We start from the raw sequence: 20,852 nt of genomic DNA, 5'->3' as shown, positions 1-20,852 counted from the left end.
TTGCTGTAATTAAAAAAAAATCTGCCATACCTTAATGAACACAGAGGTGACCAATAGTGATCATGCATATTTGCACACAGCAGTCATTTTCGAAATTGTCCAGGTGGAGTAACATTTAAAGGTGGGACTGATGTGAATCATTGGCAATGGAAACAGTGATAGAAGATCAAAGTACTGGCATATGTCTCTTACTTGCATTTCCAAACGATGGCATGTATAACATTATTGAAGTGGGACCACTGATTGTGGGCTGACTGCCACAATGGTAGTGGTGGCAAGTTTTTTTTTTTTTTTTTTAGCACACATAGCCTTATGTGTGTATGTGTTCTGTTCAAGAATCAAGGCAAAAATAATGAGAAGGACATTATTCTACGGTTAAAAAGTAGCAGCCAGACTAACTAACTAGGCCTAGTGATTTCCCATTGTTACTTCCCATCTCTTTTTATGGGCTAAATCCCTTCAGCTCTTCAAGTCTCTCTAAAACAGTGTTTCCCAACCTTGGGCCTCCAGCTGTTTTTGAACTACAATTCCCATCATCCCTGACCACTGGTCTTGCTAGCTAGGGATGATGGGAGTTGTAGTCCAAAAACAGCTGGAGGCCCAAGGTTGGGAAACACTGCTCTAAAAGGAGACTTAAAGGGAAACTCTCTAGTAAATCACCACAGCGTGCTTACACAACCCCCCACTTTTCATGAGAGGAAGCATTTACTCTTGCATGCACAGAACACAAAATAAGATGTTTGCTCCTGAATAACTGTCATAGACGGGTTGGGCACAGAGGAATAATGGGAGAAACCAACTGGTGAGCCCCAAGGGAAGAAGGCTCAGAGCCCAGGGATCAGAGGTTTTATGATGAGTGGTCAGAGGAGGATCGAGAAGACTAGGAGGAGGAGGTGTCAGAAGCTAAAGAGGTAAGAGGGCTTAGTCAGCTGAGAGAGTCTGTACCAGAGAGAAGTCCAGAATCAGTCAGAAGCTGAAGCAGGAGAGTGGGATGAGGGAGGCGAAGAGGCAGATTTGAGTCAAGCTGGTGCAGAATCACGGGTGTCTCCCCCTCTTGCTGTGAACAGCTCCCCTTCTCCCTGCCCTCCTAGAACTATGAGAGGCATGTAGCGGGAGGAGAAAAGGCAAGCACATAGGCACAGTCTCCGATTGCTTGGGGGGGAAACCCAAGAGAGGAAGAGACATAGCTGGCTGTGGGAAGGAAGGAACCTTTAGTCTCAGCAACTGCTTCAGGGGGACAAGACCAGAGTTGTTGTGCTCATTAGGCCTGACACTCCTGCTTTGCTAATAAAAAGGTAACTTTAGCCTGCTCAGTGTGATTTTCTGCTGGCTCGTTCCTGTCAATAACCAAAGCTAAAGTTCCAGTGTTTTCCCCTTTTGTTCATCATCATCATCATCATCATCATCATCATCATCATAAAATCTATTTATATCCCGCCCTCCCTGGCCAGAGCCGGGCTCAGGGTGGCTAACACCAGTAAAATTACCATAAAAACATAATGAGGGGCAATTTAAAATACAGGTTAAAAATACAATTTAAAATGTAGCCTCATTTTAATAGTAGCCCATAGATCAAAACCATAAGGGGAAGGAAACATAAGGGTCAGACTGAGTCCAAACCAAAGGCCAGGCGGAACAGCTCTGTCTTGCAGGCCCTGCAGAAAGATGTCAAGTCCTGCAGGGCCCTGGTCTCCTGTGACAGAGCATTCCACCAAGTCAGGGCCAGTACTGAAAAGGCCCTGGCCCTAGTTGAGACCAATCTAACCACCTTGCGACTTGGGACCTCCAAAGTGTTGTCATTTGTGGACCTTAAGGTCCTCCGCGGGGCATACCAGGAGAGGTGGTCCCGTAGGTACGTGGGTCCTAGGCCGCATAGCCAAGGATTTGTCAAACTGAAATCCTATACTCAGAGAAGTAACCTCAATAGTGTTCAGTAGGACTTGCTCCCAGGCAAACATGTATAGGGGTTGCAACCTAAAGGAGTAATTTGCAAGAATATGGTGATACTAAAGTGGCTAATGAGATTGTGCAATCTGAATCCCTGAATAGTTTATGAGCATCACTTCTGGCAAGTTAAATGTAAGATTGCAATATGACACTCCAGAAGAAAATTGAGGAGCTGAAGACAGAAATGCTAACAATAAGGGTTTCGTGTTTTTATTTAACTACATCAGGAGGAGGAAGTCAGCTGGGAATTGGGTGATGGAGCCATTAGACCATAAAGGTGTAAGAGGAGCAATCAATGACATCAAGGCCATGAAAGGGAAGCTAAATGAAATCTATGAGTAGATTGATACTTGCTTAGAATATAGTGGGACTACATGTTTACTGAAATTGCTGCACATACACCGTGGTGTTTATAGTGTGTAATTCACATTCACCTTGCATGATTAAGAAAACATGCATAACACAAATGAAACAGGTGCAGTTGCAAATCTTGCCAGGAACCAGGAGTTCCTTTTCTTGAGCAATATTCCCCAGCTCCCAACCAGTAAATACAATAAACAGAAGGGCTAAACTGGGTTCAGTTTCCCAATTTTCAATGGGAGTGGGAGGATAGGATTTTAATGGGGATAGAAACTTGAAATAATAGCCAAGCCTTCCAAGGTATAGCCTACTTTCCAATTTTGATTTGAAGGAGCTGATTACCAGATTAATGTCATCTCACTTGTCAAATTAACACTGTATCAAATTGAAGGAAATTTAATTGCAGATGAAATATATAATGGATATGACATGCATAAGAACAACAATTTTTAAGAGATAAAAAGGTTCAAACTGTTGTCTGAGAAGTTTAAATTGATAAACATATTGGGGGAAATATAATAATCATCCAACAGTTGGGGAAGATCTTATACAAAATAGCTGAACTAATCCACATATGTAAACACCACTAAAATAGGCTCCTGAAAAGAAAACTGGCTTGAAAAGAACTAACATAAATACTTTTCTTTTAGGCAGCAAAAATAATCTTGAACATTGCCATCCAATAAGCATAATATTAAATAATGTGGGAATCAAGAGAATTATTAGACTCACTAAAAATATGGTAATTTAAAGAACCATTAGCACAGTTTCTGCAAAAATAATTGGAGTTCTTCAGCAGAGCCTACCAACACAGGGAAAAGGATATTCTAGTTCAACATTCCTCACCCTGGTGTCCTCCAGAAGCCTGTTGGTCATATATACATAGATTCAAAACTATAAGAAGATCTCACAATATACGGGATAAAATGACAGATGACAGCCAGTGTCTTCAAGTGCCAATGAACATATGCAGACTTGGATAGGTGGGGGAATCCAATTTACACATACACACACTGTTTAGTTCATCTGTTTAATGGCCACTGACTACACAATAAATTGGATGACTGCAATGAAATGCTATAAGACCAAAAATAGACAGCTGAAAACAAAACCTGCCACTTTATATAGAAATCCTCAAAGGGACACAGAACCAATATGATCAGAGGATGCAGCCTCAAAAAAAGGATTCCTTTGAAAGATGGAAGTGACATGTGAAAGTGTTTTTTTTAAAAAAACACCTTTGTTTCAATACAACATCATACGAGAATGATGCACTGTCATCAAATAAATCCCTAGCATTGTTATAGATGCCCACAACACCTATATATCTGCAGTATAAAATTTCAAGTGCAACAGGTACAAGCTGAGGAAAGAACTACATTTTCCCAACAACAAACCACTGCAACTGATTACTGGGAAGATCCAATCCCAGTAATGACAGCTGGAAGAACAGCTTCAACTATTTCTGTCCTTCTAAGACTGTGAGGTGATTTGCTTTTTTTGCAGAATTTTGAGTAGGCCTGTTTTAGAGGGGTTCAGACATTACTGCAGAAGTGCCGTCAACCAAATATTAGAATATACTTCTGCCATTTGGCTTCTTGTAACATTTGTATTTCTAGGAGAACTTTTGCATCTCACCCTGTGGTCAAATACATAAGCTCCTAAAGTGCCACCAGCCAAATGAGAAAGTGACTGCGCTTTTGACTCGCTGCTTTTCTTTGACAACATCCAAAGCAGCTCCCAGTAGGGAAATTTAGCTCTGAACGTACCCTGAGAGAAAGACTGAGCTCTGGGAAATGGCATTCTCATGGGCGTCTACCCATAACCCCCAGCCCCTTAGCCTCCCTGCAAAATAAGCAACTTGTTGCAATAAATGCAGTCTATCAGTTCTCTATCTCCCCTCAATCCCCCTGTGTATCTTTGCTGGCAAAGATAGACTAGTGGCAAGAGAAAAGGCAGGGACCATGGAACCATCTCCATCTTCCTAAATTCTTACTGGCTTTCTGTAAGATGTAGGATATGCAGATCTGTAGTTTAAATGCTCACAGAAAGCTAATGCACACAGCAAGCTATGCATGTTCCAACTCTATGATTCTATGTTGCCATATTGGCTGTGATTCCGGCATGAAATTGTCACACAACCTCAACCCGAATCTAGACTCCCTTTTATAACAGCCATCAACCGCAATATCTTCTGTTCCAGAATGGTTGCTTGTGGAAACCCTTTCCCTGGGGCTATACAAACATGGTTGTTTGTGGAAACCCTTTCCCTGGGCTATACTAACATCCTCTAGCAACTAAGCGCAAACCAGAGAGGCTAGGTTCAAGCTAGAGAAGCAGGTTCTAGGCACACTTAATGGTCTGCTGGCTAAGCTACCCCACAGCAATCCCACTCTATTCTTCCTCTGAAGTAGCTTAAAAGGCTAGAACTGCCTAATGCACAGATTCTCATCTGTGGTCATTCAAACGTTTAATTATATGGACTGCAGCACCATGAAGAGGTCCAGCCAATAATGACCCCACAAGACTCACAGGAAGTGACAGATTATGCCTGGAAATTTCTAAATGAGTCAAGGCAGATACGGAGGGCTGTCACAGCTAACTGTACGAAGATGGGAGGAGGACTAAGGCACAGAAAAGGCCAACTTTCTCAAAGGCTTCAGCAGTGTCGCTAAAAGGGAGCCTATGTTCTCTTGAGCCCCCACTTGCTGCTTTAATTGGAAGGAAAACATATATTTCTCCTCCTTATAGGTAGCCAGACCTGTCAGCAGTGGGGCGGGATTAAGTGCTGAAAATTAACCAAGGCATTTGCAGCAGAAGAGATCAAGAGGGGCTGCAGCAGCAAAAGAAAGTGCCTGTCAACAAACTGTTCAGCACTCCTCTTTTATATCAAACAAGCAAAGGTAGTGGCATGAACACCAAATACCTAGGAGCTGTAAAGTTCTATGTTCCGTAAGAATAAAGAGAAACAATTAACAAGCCAACCATTAACCCCCAAAGAAGTCCATGATATTAACTGATGCCAGAGAAGAAAACCGTGTCTCACTGCTGAGAGCTTCCAAAGAACCACCAGGTAGTCAGAGACATGACAACCTTCAGTATCATTGCTCTGAAACTGACAAAACCGTGGTCTGTTTCCGCACTATCTTTTCTGCAGCTGCAAGGGAAGTGTTGAAGTTCTCTGCCTGCAGTTTTAAGACAATCAGTTCTTCTATCCTTTATGATCACACACAGGTTATTATCTGAAGAGCAGAAACCCTGAACTGCATTGGTTTTTATGAGATTTGGCTTGGGTAATTCTTCCATTGCATTGGATACATGGGCCACAGTGCAGAAAGCACACCAATATTGTCAAACGCCATCTAACCTCATGCCACAACAGGTATTGTTTTTATAACCATAGCATGCAAACAATAATGGGCCAGTTGCACTAATTAAGCAGTTTGCTGCCAGTTTTTATTTGTGCCCATCTGTCTGTAGAGTATACACACAGCATATAACCACTGCATCCGTGTTTTTAATGCCAACTCAATAGTACACTCACATCCCCGTTCTAACTAACGCTGTTACATAAGATGCATTCTTGGAAAAATTAAGTGCTAACAGCAGCATAAAGGACTAGCACAATTTCCCCCAGCCAGTCATAGGGCACAATCTGCCTGGAAGTTATTTTGTGCAAGCCCCTGTGAATTAAATGAGACCTGCACAAGAATGAAGATTCATTCATTTCACTGAGGCTAGAGCAGGGGTGCATCCTAGTATATTGTACCCCCCAACCTGCTTTGTTTTGGTTGAACATGCCCCATGTCACTGCTATTTTTCTAGAAAAAGAAATGCTGGAACTCACCAGGAACACCTCCCTTGTTCTCTGATAATGGCAATGGCGCTCACCTGAGAGGTGCCAGAACTGAGTTCCGGCGAGTTCCGGCTGAAAAAGACCCTGCCCCCAGTAAACCCATTTAAGTCCAAGTCCTAGTACATTGAACACCAACCCCCTAGATACACAATATTAGAGGAAGCGTGGGTGACTTATTCTTCATCTTCCTCAGTGTCCTTAAATTCTGAACATAGCAAGGTGGCATGCATTTATCCCCTACATAGAGATGTGCTCTTCCCCCCTCCTGGTGCGGAAGTAATGTGTATCTTCCTATGGGAAATATAGACATCACCTTTTTTTGGAAACTGGAGAGAAAAAGCATGAGTCACTCACACTTCCCCTTCCACAGCTTCTTTCTTAAGAATATTCAATGTTGTCCCTGTGGTTAGAGAACAGGCTAGAACTCTTCATCATTTGCCAGCTCTAGTCAAGGTCCAAGAGAAACTTCTCAAGGCTTAGAATAGCTCTGGTCCTCTGTGGCTTTTTTTGCAAGCCTCTAAGCTTGCTCTGAGAAATGGCTGGATCATCCATTTTGCACAGTGAGTAGGACTTCCACTTCCACAAAAGACATAGGTGGTTGGTGAGGGAATGAGAGCTCCACCCTGGCTAACACAGCCTTAGACATGGGGCAGTGTGTGGCCTCTTGGATGGTGAGAGTACCTTCAATTCTATGCCAGAAAGAAACTTGCTTTCCTACCCACCTGGAGATTCAAGTGTGTGTTTTCTAGATTTAGGAATGTTCTCAGAAAGAACCTGAGTTCAAATACATCATGCCAAATATATTAAATCCAGTGCTAGCTCTTACATACAAATACGACAACCTTGCCTGGATACAAACATAACAATCTTTTGGCACCAATCAGTATTCCCTACTCCTGCACCAGTGTTTATATTCCTTAAAAATAAAAACCTGTGTGAATCCACATACCCATTATTAGTAATTAGCAAACATCCCAACAATTGCAAGGTGGGAAAGAACAGAGGGTTCTAGGCCTTCCCCCCCCCCTATACTTCTCCATCCACACTCCACTATCCATCACTGGGGCCATTATCACAGGTGGGGCTCAGGCCCTTGATAACATACATTTCCCCTGCTACCCAATCCAGAAGGAGCATTCAGAAAGGGGGAGGGGAGGGACAGAAGCCGGGAAAGATCTAGCAAGTCTCCACTTCCTGTTTTTAGACAGGTATTGTGAACCTTCTTATTTTGGAGAGCAATTTATAATTGATTCCAACTATGGTTGTTGGAGGGGTTTTTTAAGGTTTTGATCCTGATGTGTTTTACATTTGAAATTTTTAAATGCATTTTCACTATTACATTTTATTTTTGTGCAACTATTAAGTATTATTTTGAAAAACGTAATATAAATTATATTAACCAACTACTAAAACGCTCCACATTTCTCCATTCTGAACTCAGGTCCTGATTTTGCAGGGTAGGGAGTACAAAAAATATGCCTTCCTTCTTTCACCCTACATCTGCTTTCAGCAGGGGAAGATGGAACCTTGTTCTACTCCTCAAGGAGCCGCACAGTCTCCCAATAGGCAAGTCTGCCTCCACTGAAAGCACAAAGGATAAGCGCTTTACGTTTCCCTACAGGAATGAACAGCAGCCATTAGTGCAGAGGGTTAAACCTGACTCTAATGATTCCAGCACCTGTAGAAAGAAATGGGATTCCTTCTCACCTTAGCCCTACATTGTAATCACTTTGTCCCAATAACTTAATCGAATTCATTCAGAATTGATCCAGCCATTATCCATAGGATTCCACCCTTTCATCCATTTCTTAGTCATGCTAGAGCCTGGCTGTCGACCTTTAGTTTTGCTGGATGATCACTTTGAGATGGGATGGAGGGATGGGGAGCACAGCAAGCCAGGGCAACAATCTGCATTGCCCCAAATACCACATCCAAGTGCCGCAAAAGCAACCTCTCTTGGCTGGCAATGGAGGAGAAGAAGACACCACCCTTTGGAGGGGCAGGTTTGCCTAAGCATTGTTAGCCCCTAATCTACAGCGTGATGGAATGTTAGAAGAATATGATGGGACACTAGGGGAAGTGTAACAAAAGGAGAAATTGTTGGAGATGAACTGGTTTTTTTTAGACAGATGATAGCTATGATTTCCATTAATAATGAAAATGAGGTAGCCTTGTGCATTGAAACAGGGCTCCCACACTGAAGGCTATGGTAGTGAGGTAGAAAAGTTCTGTGTGGTTACACAGCTCTATCTGCCATAACTGACAATGGGCCCCTCATGTACCCACAGGGCTCAGACATTGTGGCCATTGTCTATAATACTTTTTTTATTGTGCAAAGGGCACTGCAATCCTTGTCTCATTTATCCTTTCAACAAACTCACCCTATAAGCCGTGGTTTGTTTATTCTCATTTTACAGATATAAATTAAGTCTAAAAGGATTACTAGGATAACTTGCCTAACATAATCCCATAAAATTGTGGTTGATCTGAGATTACAATCTGGATTGTCAGGAAGGGGGAAGGGAAGCCAGCACTTCATCTACAGGATTAAACTGCTCTCATCACGACCAAACTCCCACATTTTATCACATTCCTCTCCCTAAAAACAAAAGGAGCATTGCAAACTCACATGAAACAATAAATAAAGCAAAAACAACATGATACTTCAATAGATTCTCAGGATCTATAAACAATTACAGTAAACAGAGAGGAGTTTGGCTGATTCGCTTTTCATCTATCCATCACACATCTGTCTCCACCCATCCACCCTACAGTTTTCTTCAGTACCCACTTTTACTAACATCAAATATCTGCAGTGCTCATGCTTGGTAATCCGTATTTCAATAGTGAGCTTGATCATTTTCAATGTATGTATTTCAAGAAAATCATATTTGCAAGTATCTACTGTATGATAAGAAAGGAACCAGCAATGTAACCTGATTGACTTGTTACACCTGCATTAACTCATTGGTTTCAAGAGACTTGCTCTACCTTCACTTTCCTGTAAACAAAATGTGTATTCCCTTCTCACACACGGATGACAAAATTGCACACACACATACACTGTGTACAACACAACTACACTTTAAAAAGACTTTCTCCACACACACAGCACACCTGCTCTAGAATACAGCATCTCCCTGCAATCTGCCTCATATTTTAGCCCCTTGCACTTGAGTGTGTCAGGATTTTTAGCACATTCCAAAATAACAATTACCTCTCCAGGCATAATATATGTTGTCCCTAAATTATATTCTGACTCGTAGCAGACACTAAACTTTTCTAAGCAAGGTAGGCATAGGTTTAGAGTCTATGAAACCCAAAGACCCATACAAGATACAAAGTACTATACAAACTATTATAACAGAAAGCAAGATCTTTTACATACCGAGTTGATGTGAGGGAGGCAACGGCTGCGGATCTTGCATTTTTCTCCACCATCAGAAGACCTGAGAAGCCCCCTCTCCCCCTGCAAGGCCCAGCAGAGGCAGATGAACCCAACATGCCTCCTATATCTCTCACCACCCTATGCCACCCCCCAAAATACTGCCCTGGGCTCTCTGAACATATCTAGGACTTGGATAGTAGATAATGGATAGCAGACCCATGAATCAATGAAGAGGGGCACTGAAATCTCATGCTGGACCTCAAAACTGGGAGGGTGGAGGAGGGGAAAAATGTGCTCAGTGGAACGTATTGATGGTTCAGTTTCACATCCCTTTCTCTTGATTTCTGTCTCTAGTATGGGGGCTACACTTGGCTCAGAGGGCCTCTATTAGGTTGCTCTTTGCCCACCATGTGCCTTTTCTAGAGACTAGGCTGAGGTTGGCTCCTCCTGTCTCAACACTACCTGACAATTCCCCCATTAATAAGGGCCTTTATTTTCTGCGCAACTAGCTAGACACAGTGCTTTGAAGCCCCACTCTCCACAGCACACCTCTGGGAACCAAGTTGATTGCTGACTTTCCAGAAGGCACATGAAAAGCCTGGCCCCATATGCCCCTCTGCCTGAAGAAGGGGAAATGAAGGCATGACTAACAAATGCAGTCTCCAAAACCCTGAGCCAGAGGAAATGAAAACTGATGCTATCGGTCCTCCTCGTCCTCTCCTTCCTCCCCATCCTCCCCCCCAACCCGCCTTTGCATGGATGAAAGACAGCTGGCTTGAAAGAGCAGCCCAATAACAGGTATTAGAGGTAAAGTGGGATGGGGGAGAGAAGGGAGGAATAAAGAAAGCAGGAGATGCTTGGCTTGGTGAAAGGCAACTGGCCCCTGCACAAGGGAGGCTTGCATGTAGGGGGAGAGAGAGAGAGAAATCCACGAGGCAATATACAACTTAAAATCAGCAGAGAGACATTGGGGGGGGGGGAGCAATACATCAATTAAGCATTTCAGCTAGATGGATCAGAGCAAGGATGCATTCAGTGACAGAGCTGTCAGCCTCAAGGGTTGCATAAATGCATCTGAATCGTGCCTTGAGAAATCAGGGTGGAAGATAAAGGTCCCTTGGTAGAGACATGCTGACTAGGTGGGGTAGCACATGCAGGAATGATCCAGATGTGGTGCAGGAATGGGATGGGTATGCAGTCGCTGGGTTGGGGGATGTGCAGGTGGGCTTCATGCATAGAGACAGGGTGGGCCAGGCATGCAGGCAGGAGCCAAAGTGGGACACAGACTTTGCCATTTCCCCCTTAAGTTTGAGATGTTCACTGCGGCCTAGGTTGCTGGAAGCCCCCCCACAGAAAGGATATGGCCATTCGGTGATCTTTTTGGCGTATTTCCTCACCACGTTGTCCTCACTGAAGAGGAAGAGGGAGCGGTTGACAGTCAGGCAGCTCTGCCGGACGGGGATGGGGTTGTAGAGTGCCATGGTGCGGGCTCGCTGGGCCATTGACTGTTTGTATATCCTCTGGGCCCCCGGGGGACCACCTTGCCGGACGCCCCCGGCACCCCGGCCACCTCCGCCGCCTGCCGTTCCGGAGCCAGCTCCCCCTGCACCTCCTGCCCCATAGCGGGCTGGCACCTCGTCTCCAAACCGAGCCATCCTGTAAAGAGCAAAGGGCCGGGGGTTACGCCGCTGAGGATGCTGCCGGAGAAAAGAAGAAGCTCATCACATCCCATCGGCTGCTGTAGGATGCTGCTAGGGAAGCTTGCAGCAGAGGGAGGGGCACTCAAGCTGGAGAGCGGTCGGGAAAAGCAGCAGAGATCCTGGACATTGTCACTCTCGCCTCCCGTTGCAGGGGGGGTGGGGGAAGCGATGTACAAATTCCCCACCCTCTGCCCAAAAGGTTGCAATTGTCAGGGTGGGAGCCACACCCCAGAAAAAGAAAGGGGGAAAAAATCACCCCAAAATTGTGGGTTGCAATTGTGGGGGGGGGGAGCAAAAAAGACCAATGCACCAAAATGCCCCTAAAATTAATTACAATGAAAAAGAAAAAGAATCAATGCACCATCAGTTAAAAATATTTCAATTTAAAGAATAAAAAATGCATTGCCACTGGGAGGGAGAGGAGGGGGAAATGACAATTAAATGTAGCGACAGCAGCACCTCCTCCCCACTGAGGGAGGGAAAAAATGCAATTAAAGAAATCAAATGCACCAGTTCCTTGCTCCTGCCTCTCTTCTCAAGCCCAGAGGGAAAGGAAATTGAAATAAAAATAAAAATAAAAAAGATGCCATCAAAATTAGGCTCACTGTCTAGGTATTTGCAATGCAATTTGATGGGAGAAATGCAGGCTTCCTCTGTGCCGGACAGCTTGGCAAATGTTTGCACTCGCAAAGGAAAAAAAGCATATATATATATTTTTTTTCTGTAAGATTTATGAAATCAGTACATGCCCTCCCATCTCACTGATAGAGAAATAAAGTACTGCATTGGTGATGAGGGGGAAAAGATCTTTCTTTTTTAAAAAGCAGAAAAATACCCCCCCACACACACAAAAAAAACCCCCAAAGACACCCTAAAATCAAAAGAAAATCCCCCCTCCAAAGGTTTCTTTTCACAGGAGCTTCATCCTGTTATCTTCAGCACTGTCCAAGATCTGAAGGCGAAACGGTTTGGGCTCTCTTTAAGCTTCTGAAGCTGAAGGCTGTGCTCTCCCCCTTCTTGCTATCCAGCGGTCTCTCTTCCTGCCTTTTTCCCGTGTGACTGCGTGTATGAGAGTGTGTGCGTGTGAGAGACACAGAAAAAGAGAGCGTGTGTGTCGGTTTTGCCTCAGCTTGGAGTTGAATGCAGCAATGACATCCTGTAAAATCCAAAAATGAGAGAGACAAGAGAAGTAGTTGCCATCCACCATCTACTCATAAGGGTTCCCTGGTTGCTGCAATGTCTAGTATTTTTTCCTGCCCTGTATTCCTCCTCCTCTCCTCCACCGCCTCCTCCTCCTCTTGGGTAAGCTAAAATAAGACTGGTGTTAGGGAGGGAGGGAGGGAGGCAGGCAGGCAGGCAGGCAGGGAGAGAAAATGGAAAAAAAAGAAAGAAAAGGTCTGATTCACTGGCAGGTTGAGCTCTAATGTGCAGCAGTGGATCGATTTAATGCAAGCACAGAGCATCCCAAAGCCTCGGTCAGGCTTGGCACATGATGGCCTAGAACCAATAGCAGGGGCTACAGCCCAACCAAACCCAGTTGGGTTTCTACAGGGAGAGAAGGACACACACACACACACACACACACACACACACACAGACAGCTTGATGGGGTAGGAAAAACCTGCATACAAATGGCATCTCTCAGCAGCCCACACCCTGGCAGATTAGACTGATGTCAATTCTCTGATGTAGACTTGAATATCTCTACCCCGCCTTCATGCCCTCATTTGGTATAAAAATCAGGTCAGAATGGGCTTCCCTTACTTTACACATTTTATAGTGAAAGCAGTTGGCAACTACCAAGTCCTGGGGTGGAAGTGGGGGCAATGTTAGAACCGCCGTTCAGTGTAAGAAATGCGATACTGCTGGAGTGAGTGTTAGTAAGGCATGCAAGTGTAAATGTGCATACACAAGTCGGTGTACCATCTGCAAAGTCGAAATGTGCAGATGGTTGCATGTGTGTGGCACAGAACTGTAAAGTGCATGTGTCATGGACATAAAGCTGAGATATCTGAGCAAGTCAGCCAAACTGACGCTCCACTTGTTAAAATAGTTCTAGTAGCTCCAGTGTCGTCTTTGCTACACCAATATACAAATAGTGAATTCCAGTGGGTTGGACTGTGAGCTTAGTTTAGCTAATGAGAGTATCAGCGAGCATATAGAGGTAATCCAGTCAACCTTGTGTATTTAAGATTTCCAAAATGCTTTTGAAAAAGTCCCTTGCCCAAGCAGTCATGGGTTAAGAGGAATCCTCTTATGCAGAGCTTTTTTTTCAGCTGGAACTCACCGAAACTGGCACCTCTCAGGTTGGCACCATTGCCATTATAGGAGAACAAGGGAGGCGTTCATGGTGAGTTCCAGCACCTCTTTTTCTAGAAAAATAGAACTGCTCTTATGGATCAGCAATTGGTTAGGGAATAGGAAGTAAGGAGTATGAATAAATGGACAGTTCTTCCAAAGAAGGCATGTAGAAAGTGGACCTGTGCTTTTTAACTTGTTCATAAACAATCTGGAGTTGGGGGTCAGCAGTGTGCTCATAATTTTTGCTGATGATACAAAATTGCTCAAGGGTTTAAAACCAGTGCTTTTTTCTGGTGGTATGCAGGGGTACGCATATCCCTAAACATTTTGTGAATCTATGCACTTTTGTCCATTTACTGTATTTATTTCCCCCAATTTGAACTATAAAATGGTGATTTTCTTGAGTTAAAATGAGAGTACCCCTGAACATTTTTTTAGGAAAAAACAATTGGTTAAAACAAAAGGGATTGTGAAGGGCTCCAAAAGGATCTCTCCAAACTTGGTGACTAGGCAGTAAAATGGCAAATGCAACTAAATGTAAACCAGTATAAAGTGATATACATTGGACAAAAAATATATATAATTTAATGATTATGCTAATACAGTCTGAGCTTCTGGTGACTGACCTTGGGGTTATAGTGGATAGGCTCAGTGGAAATGTTGACCCAGTGTGTGGCAAATTCCATGGCAGGGATCATTAGGAAAGGGTTTGAGAATTTTTTTAATGTCAATATCATAATGCCATTTTAAAAATCTATGCTGCAACCACACTTGAAATGCTGTGTGTGGTTCTAGTTGCTTCACCTAAAAAGCAATATTGTAAAGCTAGAAAACTTTCAGAGAAGGGCAACCAAAATGTTTAAGGGGGTGGAGCAACCCGCATTTGAGGAAAGGTTAAAACATTTGGGGAGTTTTAGTTTAGAAAAGAAAAGCAAGTAAGGGGAACAGGATGCCCCTATTTTAGTTGGAAAATATTGGAGGGGATGGAATATGATGTCCCTATTTTCACTGGAGAAAGACTGCAGGGTATGTGATTGAAATTTATAAAATTACACATGGTGTAGAGAAATTTGGTAGTTTTTCTCCCTCTCTAATAGCATTGAACATGTTAGAAGATGAATGATAGACAAAATAAATTACTTCTTCACACAGTGCATAGTTAACCTTTAGAATAAACTCCCACAAGACATAACGTGGATGACTTTAAAAGAGGATTAGACAAGGATAAGGCTATCTATGGCTGTTAGGACATATATATGTCCTGTCTATGGCTATGTCCACCTTCAGAGGCAGCATGTTTCTGAATGCCAAGTCCTGGGAATCACAAGTGGGGAGAATGCTACTGCACTCATGTCCTGCTTGCGGATTTCTGACAAGGATTGTATTGGCCACTGTGAAAACAGGATGCTGGACTAGACGAGTCTTCTACCTGATCCAGTAGGACCATTACATTAAGTTTTTATAGCATAAATAAACCTTTTCACTGTTGTTCTAGGTTCTGGGTTTATCTACCCTGGTATAAATCTGGACCCATTCCACTGGTTTGAGAATTAGAAGACTTACGGCTACTTCACATGAAATGTACGCCCAACAAAGGATACAACATTGAATTAACCTTGCAGAAACTGCCTCCATGTGACAAACCGGTATTCGTGAGCAGCATCTTTCTTTGATTGCTGGGGATCTCTTCTACGCTGCCACAAACATTTATTTTGTAGGTGTGTGATTGTGTGGAAAACATTCCCAGCCAGTAAGCCATTTTAATCCAAGCAGCGTGACACTCAGATTTCAGGGGGAGCAATTTAGCCAGCAATCCTCTTTCCCAGAGGTAGGGAACCTTCAATTCAGTGGCCACATTCCCTTCTGGGAAACCTTCTCAGGGCCATATGCCAGTGGTGGGGCAGGGCCAGAGGCAAAAGTAGGAGGAGCAATTTATGTAAAACTTACACACACAAACATCTATCTGCTCTCCATCCAGGAAAGCAAGAGGGATCAATTGAGTTCAAGGGCACATTCCAGCCAAGCAAAAACACCCAAGGAGGATGTGAGGCAGGGCCAGAGAGGGTTGTGGCAGGGGAGAGTGTGTGGCCTGGAGAGAGTCCCAAGAGGAAGAGGCCTGGAGGGCTGCATTTGGCCCCTAGGCCTGATGGTCCTAGCCATGCTTTATCCACTGAAAACAATGGAACTTCTGAACAGGTATGTACAAAATTGCATTGTTTAGTGGCATCCATGCGGTGGATAATTCTGTCACATTGCCTTTATCATACTGCTCCCTTTCAAAACAGACTCTGTTTGGTGTCTGTCTTCTCCACCGCTGTAACATCAACACATCTCACACTATGTAATTTCTCTTCATCATATGGCACATTTCTATAGTGGTAGCACAGCATGATGCCGACTATGATTAAGGAAAGAGCGTGGAAAAGACACCACACACAGCATGCTTCCAGTAGTAGCCACATGACAGAAGCAACATGTACCCCAGCGGGGTGAGTGGGTGGCAAAACAAGATGGCCCACCCCAGCCACCAGCTGAATAGAGGGTGGAGCTGTTAGCACCTGAACAAGTGCTTTAAAAACTGGGAGTTCTATCTGGGAGAAGACACCTATGGGGCAAAAAATCTGGCTCCAAACTGTATAGGTCTCTAAAGATAAACACCATCACTTTGAATCTAGGTTGGAAGCAGAGAGGTAACCATTGAAGACTGAACATATGTTATACATACCCTGCAATTACCTCCAGAGATCACTCTGGCTGCCACATTCTGAACCCTATACAGCTGAGGAACAGCCTTCTGTGGCAGCCCCATATAGTGCATGTTATAGCATTACCCTAGAGACAAACAGTTCAATTTTGGCTACAATCCTAAGCATGGTTTACCATGAGTAAATTCCCCTGAATTACCTGGGACTACACTGCTGTGTTTTGCTTCTAATAATGGAGGACAAAAATAAAGAAACTGTGCACAATGGCAGCTTTTATTGGAATATTTGAGGGCAGTATCCTACAGCAGTCCTGCTATAGTGACTACAGTGGTACCTCGGGTTAAGTACTTAATTCGTTCTGGAGGTCCATTCTTAACCTGAAACTGTTCTTAAACTGTTCTTAAACTGAAGCACCACTTTAGCTAATGGGGCCTCCTGCTGCTGCCGCGCCACCGGAGCACGATTTCTGTTCTCATCCTGAAGCACAGTTCTTAACCTGAAGCACTATTTCTGGGTTAGCGGAGTCTGTAACCTGAAGCGTATGTAACCCGAGGTACCACTGTATAGGGGAAACCCTACTGTGTACCCTAGCTCCTTCTTGAAAGATAAGATAAAGGCAGCAGAGTAGGAAGATGATGTGGTGTGTGTGATAGACTCAGTGGTGCCATTATTTTGCTCTGTTTCTTACAGATCACTATAAAATAACAGCATTCTGCAAAGGGGTGGATAGAGCTGTCTGTCACAATGGTATTTCTGTCTTGGTGTCTGCGCTGGAGGGCAGAGACCCTGCTTCAGCCTCAGCCATGCTGTTAGCGGCAATAGCCTCAGATGCACAATCCAGTAATATACACTTCATACTTTCTCTCTCTCTCCCTCCATCACCTCCCCCACCCCCCATCTAGCTAGCCCTTTGCTTGTCAAGGGTTGCAACTGGATGTGGGATTGAAAAGCTTTCAAAGCTAAGTGGCACCAAGGAATATTTCAGGTCATCTTAATAAAATAAAAAAACTGTTGCACTGAACACTGCTAGCCAGAATTGAACCTCAGTGGCATATACACCAAAGGATAAAAAAAATAGCAGTGCTCTTGTGTACTTTTAGCATTCCCATTCTCTCACAAGGGTTCACTTGGTCAGCCCTTCCCTTTCGCTACTGCAAACTGCTGATAGCTCAGTTCTGCCTACTGTGTGGAAGATTGCCAACTTCCTTAACCAGCCTATGCTGCTATGCTGCTTGATCTGCAGCTTTTAACAGCAAGGAGAAAAGTGTTGTATGTCACCTAATTGCTTCAGATCAAGTCTGTGATTTGTGAAAGGCTGGAAAATCCAGGTGTAAATATTCATTTCCCCTCCCCTCTGCATGGATCAACAGGAAAAACAAAAACTGGGCAGGACCTCTAAACAGAATGATGATGATGATAAAAGGCAAAGGAGCGCCCGCCCCGCAAGCCTCAAACCACTTTGCCTGCTCACTCTGGACAAGCTGGTGCTGCAACTGTATTTTATAGCAGTTTCTTTTTTTGGCCACAAATCAGGTCTGAAACACTGGACTAAAAAATGTCACAACATTATCCGAGTTCTCTATAAAGGGTGGGTGAAGAAAGGGTAGCAATTTGAGAGAGGGGGACTAGCATGTAAGGAAGCAGGAACGAGCACTGCTCCGAGGAGGAACAAAACGCATGCTGCAAATACATATGTGACTAGGCAAGACCTGCAGTTGTGTGTACAGAGCCTATACATACAGTTTGTGAGTGTGTAAGCTCTTTCGGGTGGTCTGCCAATGTATATAATCCACCCACCCATTTGCACCTTCTGCTCCTTCCTTGAAGCAAAGTGGGAAAGCCATCATTTTGGCAAACCAACATGTCACATCCTCCCATATGAAGGCCAGTGCCAAGGATTTGACATTCTACATGTTATGTACTGAAGTTCTCACCCTGGGCCAGCAGGGGGATACTGTAGATAGTTCAGGTCCACATATGCAAATAAGGGATCGAAGGTGACATTCAGTGATTGGATAGTTGCAGAAAATGGTTACTGTTGCGTTCTAGTGGAGCTCTATATAAGCAGGCTGGCTGAACCCTTCAGTTCTGTTCTGTTCTGGCCTGTGAATAAACAAGAGCTGTTTGAAGAATCACTGTGTCGTCTGATATCTTCACCCACAACTTAACACTACATGCACAGCATATACACTACAATAAGTGCTGTTTTTCTAGAATGCCTTCCTTGTTCTCTTATAATGGCAATGGCACCCACCTAAGAGGTGCTGGAACTGAGTTCTGGCATATCCCAGATGCAAAAAAGCATCTGAGCTATGGCTCTTTCCTCTCTTGGGGGATGGAGTGGCCTGCTGAGCCAGGCCCTCCTTTTATCTCCATCAAATTAGGCTGCCTGGAAGGCTCCCTCCCATCATACATTTCTCCCTTTGCTTCACCCAAGCCACGGCTGCTTTTCCTCCCACTCTCATTCTTTATCCCGAACAAGGAGTACTCTTCAGCTCCTTCCAACCTGGGGATTTTTATTCAAGGAGGAGGAGGAAGAAGGATACAAACATTATCCAGACTAATGACTGGTTTTGTTCTCTTGATTTGGGTAGCAAATATAACTGATGGTGAAATCAGGCTATTTCATTTCCCCACACTGACAGAATCCCAGAATTCCACAAAGAAAAATCACCCTGCCCCTACCCTTAGCCACTTAAGTGTCTCATACGCACTACCCTAAAATAAATAAAATAAAATAAAATAAAATACTGAGCAACAGAGGAGTGACTTTAAAAACAATGATATTTCACAAAATAATAAATGGGAATAAATATAAATTTTAAATGAAACATCTGCACTCTCCTGGTGCAATGCAGGAGCACACATATACAGCACTAGTTTTAAAGAAGTTCAGGGAGGCAAGCATGACTGCCACCCACTCATCTGAACTGCTTCCTCTTCTGCATTCCAGGTAGAATAATAGATTCATAAAATAAGAGTGAGAAGGGATCCCAAGGATCATCTAGTCACCCCCCCCCCACTGCAATGCAGGAATATTTTTGCCCAATGTGGGGCTCAAACCCACAACCCTAAAATTAAGAGTCTCATGCTCTAGTTTTTAAAAACCTTGATGGTTACACCCTCCTATGTAATGTAAAGCCAGCCCTGTTTATATTTCTTAATGGCTGCAAAAACCACCATGGCAGCTCAAATATTTTGATATTGTACTAATTTTGATTGCTTTATTTTGCAATAGTGAAGGAGACATAAAATCAGAGGCCATAAAATCAGAAGGTAACACAGCTAATTAAATGCTTAATTAAATAAACAAGTTACAGATAGGTAGCCGTGTTGGTCTGCCATAGTCAAAACAAAACAAATTCCTTCCAGTAGCACCTTAAAGACCAACTAAGTCAGTTCTTGGTATGAGCTTTCGTGTGCATGCACACTTCTTCAGATACACGTGTATCTGAAGAAGTGTGCATGCACACGAAAGCTCATACCAAGAACTGACTTAGTTGGTCTTTAAGGTGCTACTGGAAGGAATTTGTTTTGTTTTAAATAAACAAGTTTTTAATGGCTATGAGAAAGTGAATCAAAATATGGCACAGTGAGCATTCCTGAGGAGGCTACTCCTTAGCTGTAGCATCACCAGTGAAAAGGTCCTGCTCCGGATGTGAGAGGATATTTCATTTCAAATAGAAGGAATACACTGCCCAGAAACCACTCAGAGTGACTGGGGAAACCCAGCCAGGTGGGCTGGGTATTATTATTATTATTATTATTATTATTATTATTATTATTATTACAGTATACAATAAAAGCATCATTTGTAGATCTTCATGTGCAGGTAGCTTTGTATGGGAGGTTAAACTCTAAGGACATTGCACCCAGACTATTTAGACTTTATAGGTGATCACCTGCATCTTGAATCAGGAGGAGGAGGAGGAGGAGGAGGAGGAGGAGGAGGAGGAGGAGGATTATATACCGCCCTTCATCTGTAGATCTCAGGGCGGTTCACAACATAAAGCTAATCAGAAGTCAGTGCTGATCAGCAAATGCTGATTTAATATACTCTCTGTTCCTGGGCTCTATCAAGAACTAAGCAGCAACTTTCTGCACCAGCTGGAGCTTCCAAATGGTCTTCAAAGGCAGACCCACAAGTTGGCGTATAATGTAACAGCACACTGCGTGCCAACATGTCAGAAAGTCCCAATGATGTACGTGTATGCACACACACATTTTTAATGGAAAGCCACGTTGGAGGGGTATGTAAGTGTGTTGAGCGCAAATGGTGTGTGCACACAGTGAACATTTTCACGACCAGGCATCTTTCTGTTCCACATCCCCCGCACTTGCTACATTTCATTCCTATAATTTTCTGGATGCACACGAACCCTCTCAAGGCTGCTTTTCTTTTCTTTTTTCCAAATGCTGCTAAAGCTTCCTTTTGTGTGTTGGTTTGTTGCGTGTAGCTTGCCCAGCAGTGTAATTATATGAATAGAATGGTGGTGGCCAACTCCACTAGCATCACCTAGTGATGGGGATACTGCACTAATGGCACTGGATTAGTAGCAACATGTAGTACTAAAGACAAAATAAATTTGGGATTT

At 43.6% G+C, this 20,852-nt stretch overlaps 1 protein-coding gene across 5 annotated transcripts in view; it reads right to left on the bottom strand.

Moving 5' to 3' along the window:
• The window catches only part of CACNA1A (calcium voltage-gated channel subunit alpha1 A), a 257,374-nt gene that overhangs the window by 186,481 nt on the left and 50,041 nt on the right, over positions 1-20,852 (bottom strand). For 4 of the 5 annotated variants that reach the window (XM_081845837.1, XM_081845835.1, XM_081845838.1 and 1 more), the window contains exon 3: positions 10,915-11,207. In XM_081845837.1, coding sequence (XP_081701963.1) covers positions 10,915-11,207 — 293 coding nt within the window. Of the gene's footprint in view, positions 1-9,551; positions 9,624-10,914; positions 11,208-20,852 lie in introns of those variants that run through there. The other variant, XM_081845839.1, reaches the window with a different exon arrangement.

This window comes from Podarcis erhardii (assembly GCF_964252035.2).
Source record: "Podarcis erhardii genome assembly, chromosome: 2".
NCBI lineage: Eukaryota > Metazoa > Chordata > Lepidosauria > Squamata > Lacertidae > Podarcis > Podarcis erhardii.
Note: the sequence above shows the minus strand (reverse complement) of the source record. Positions and strands in the feature narration are given on the sequence as shown.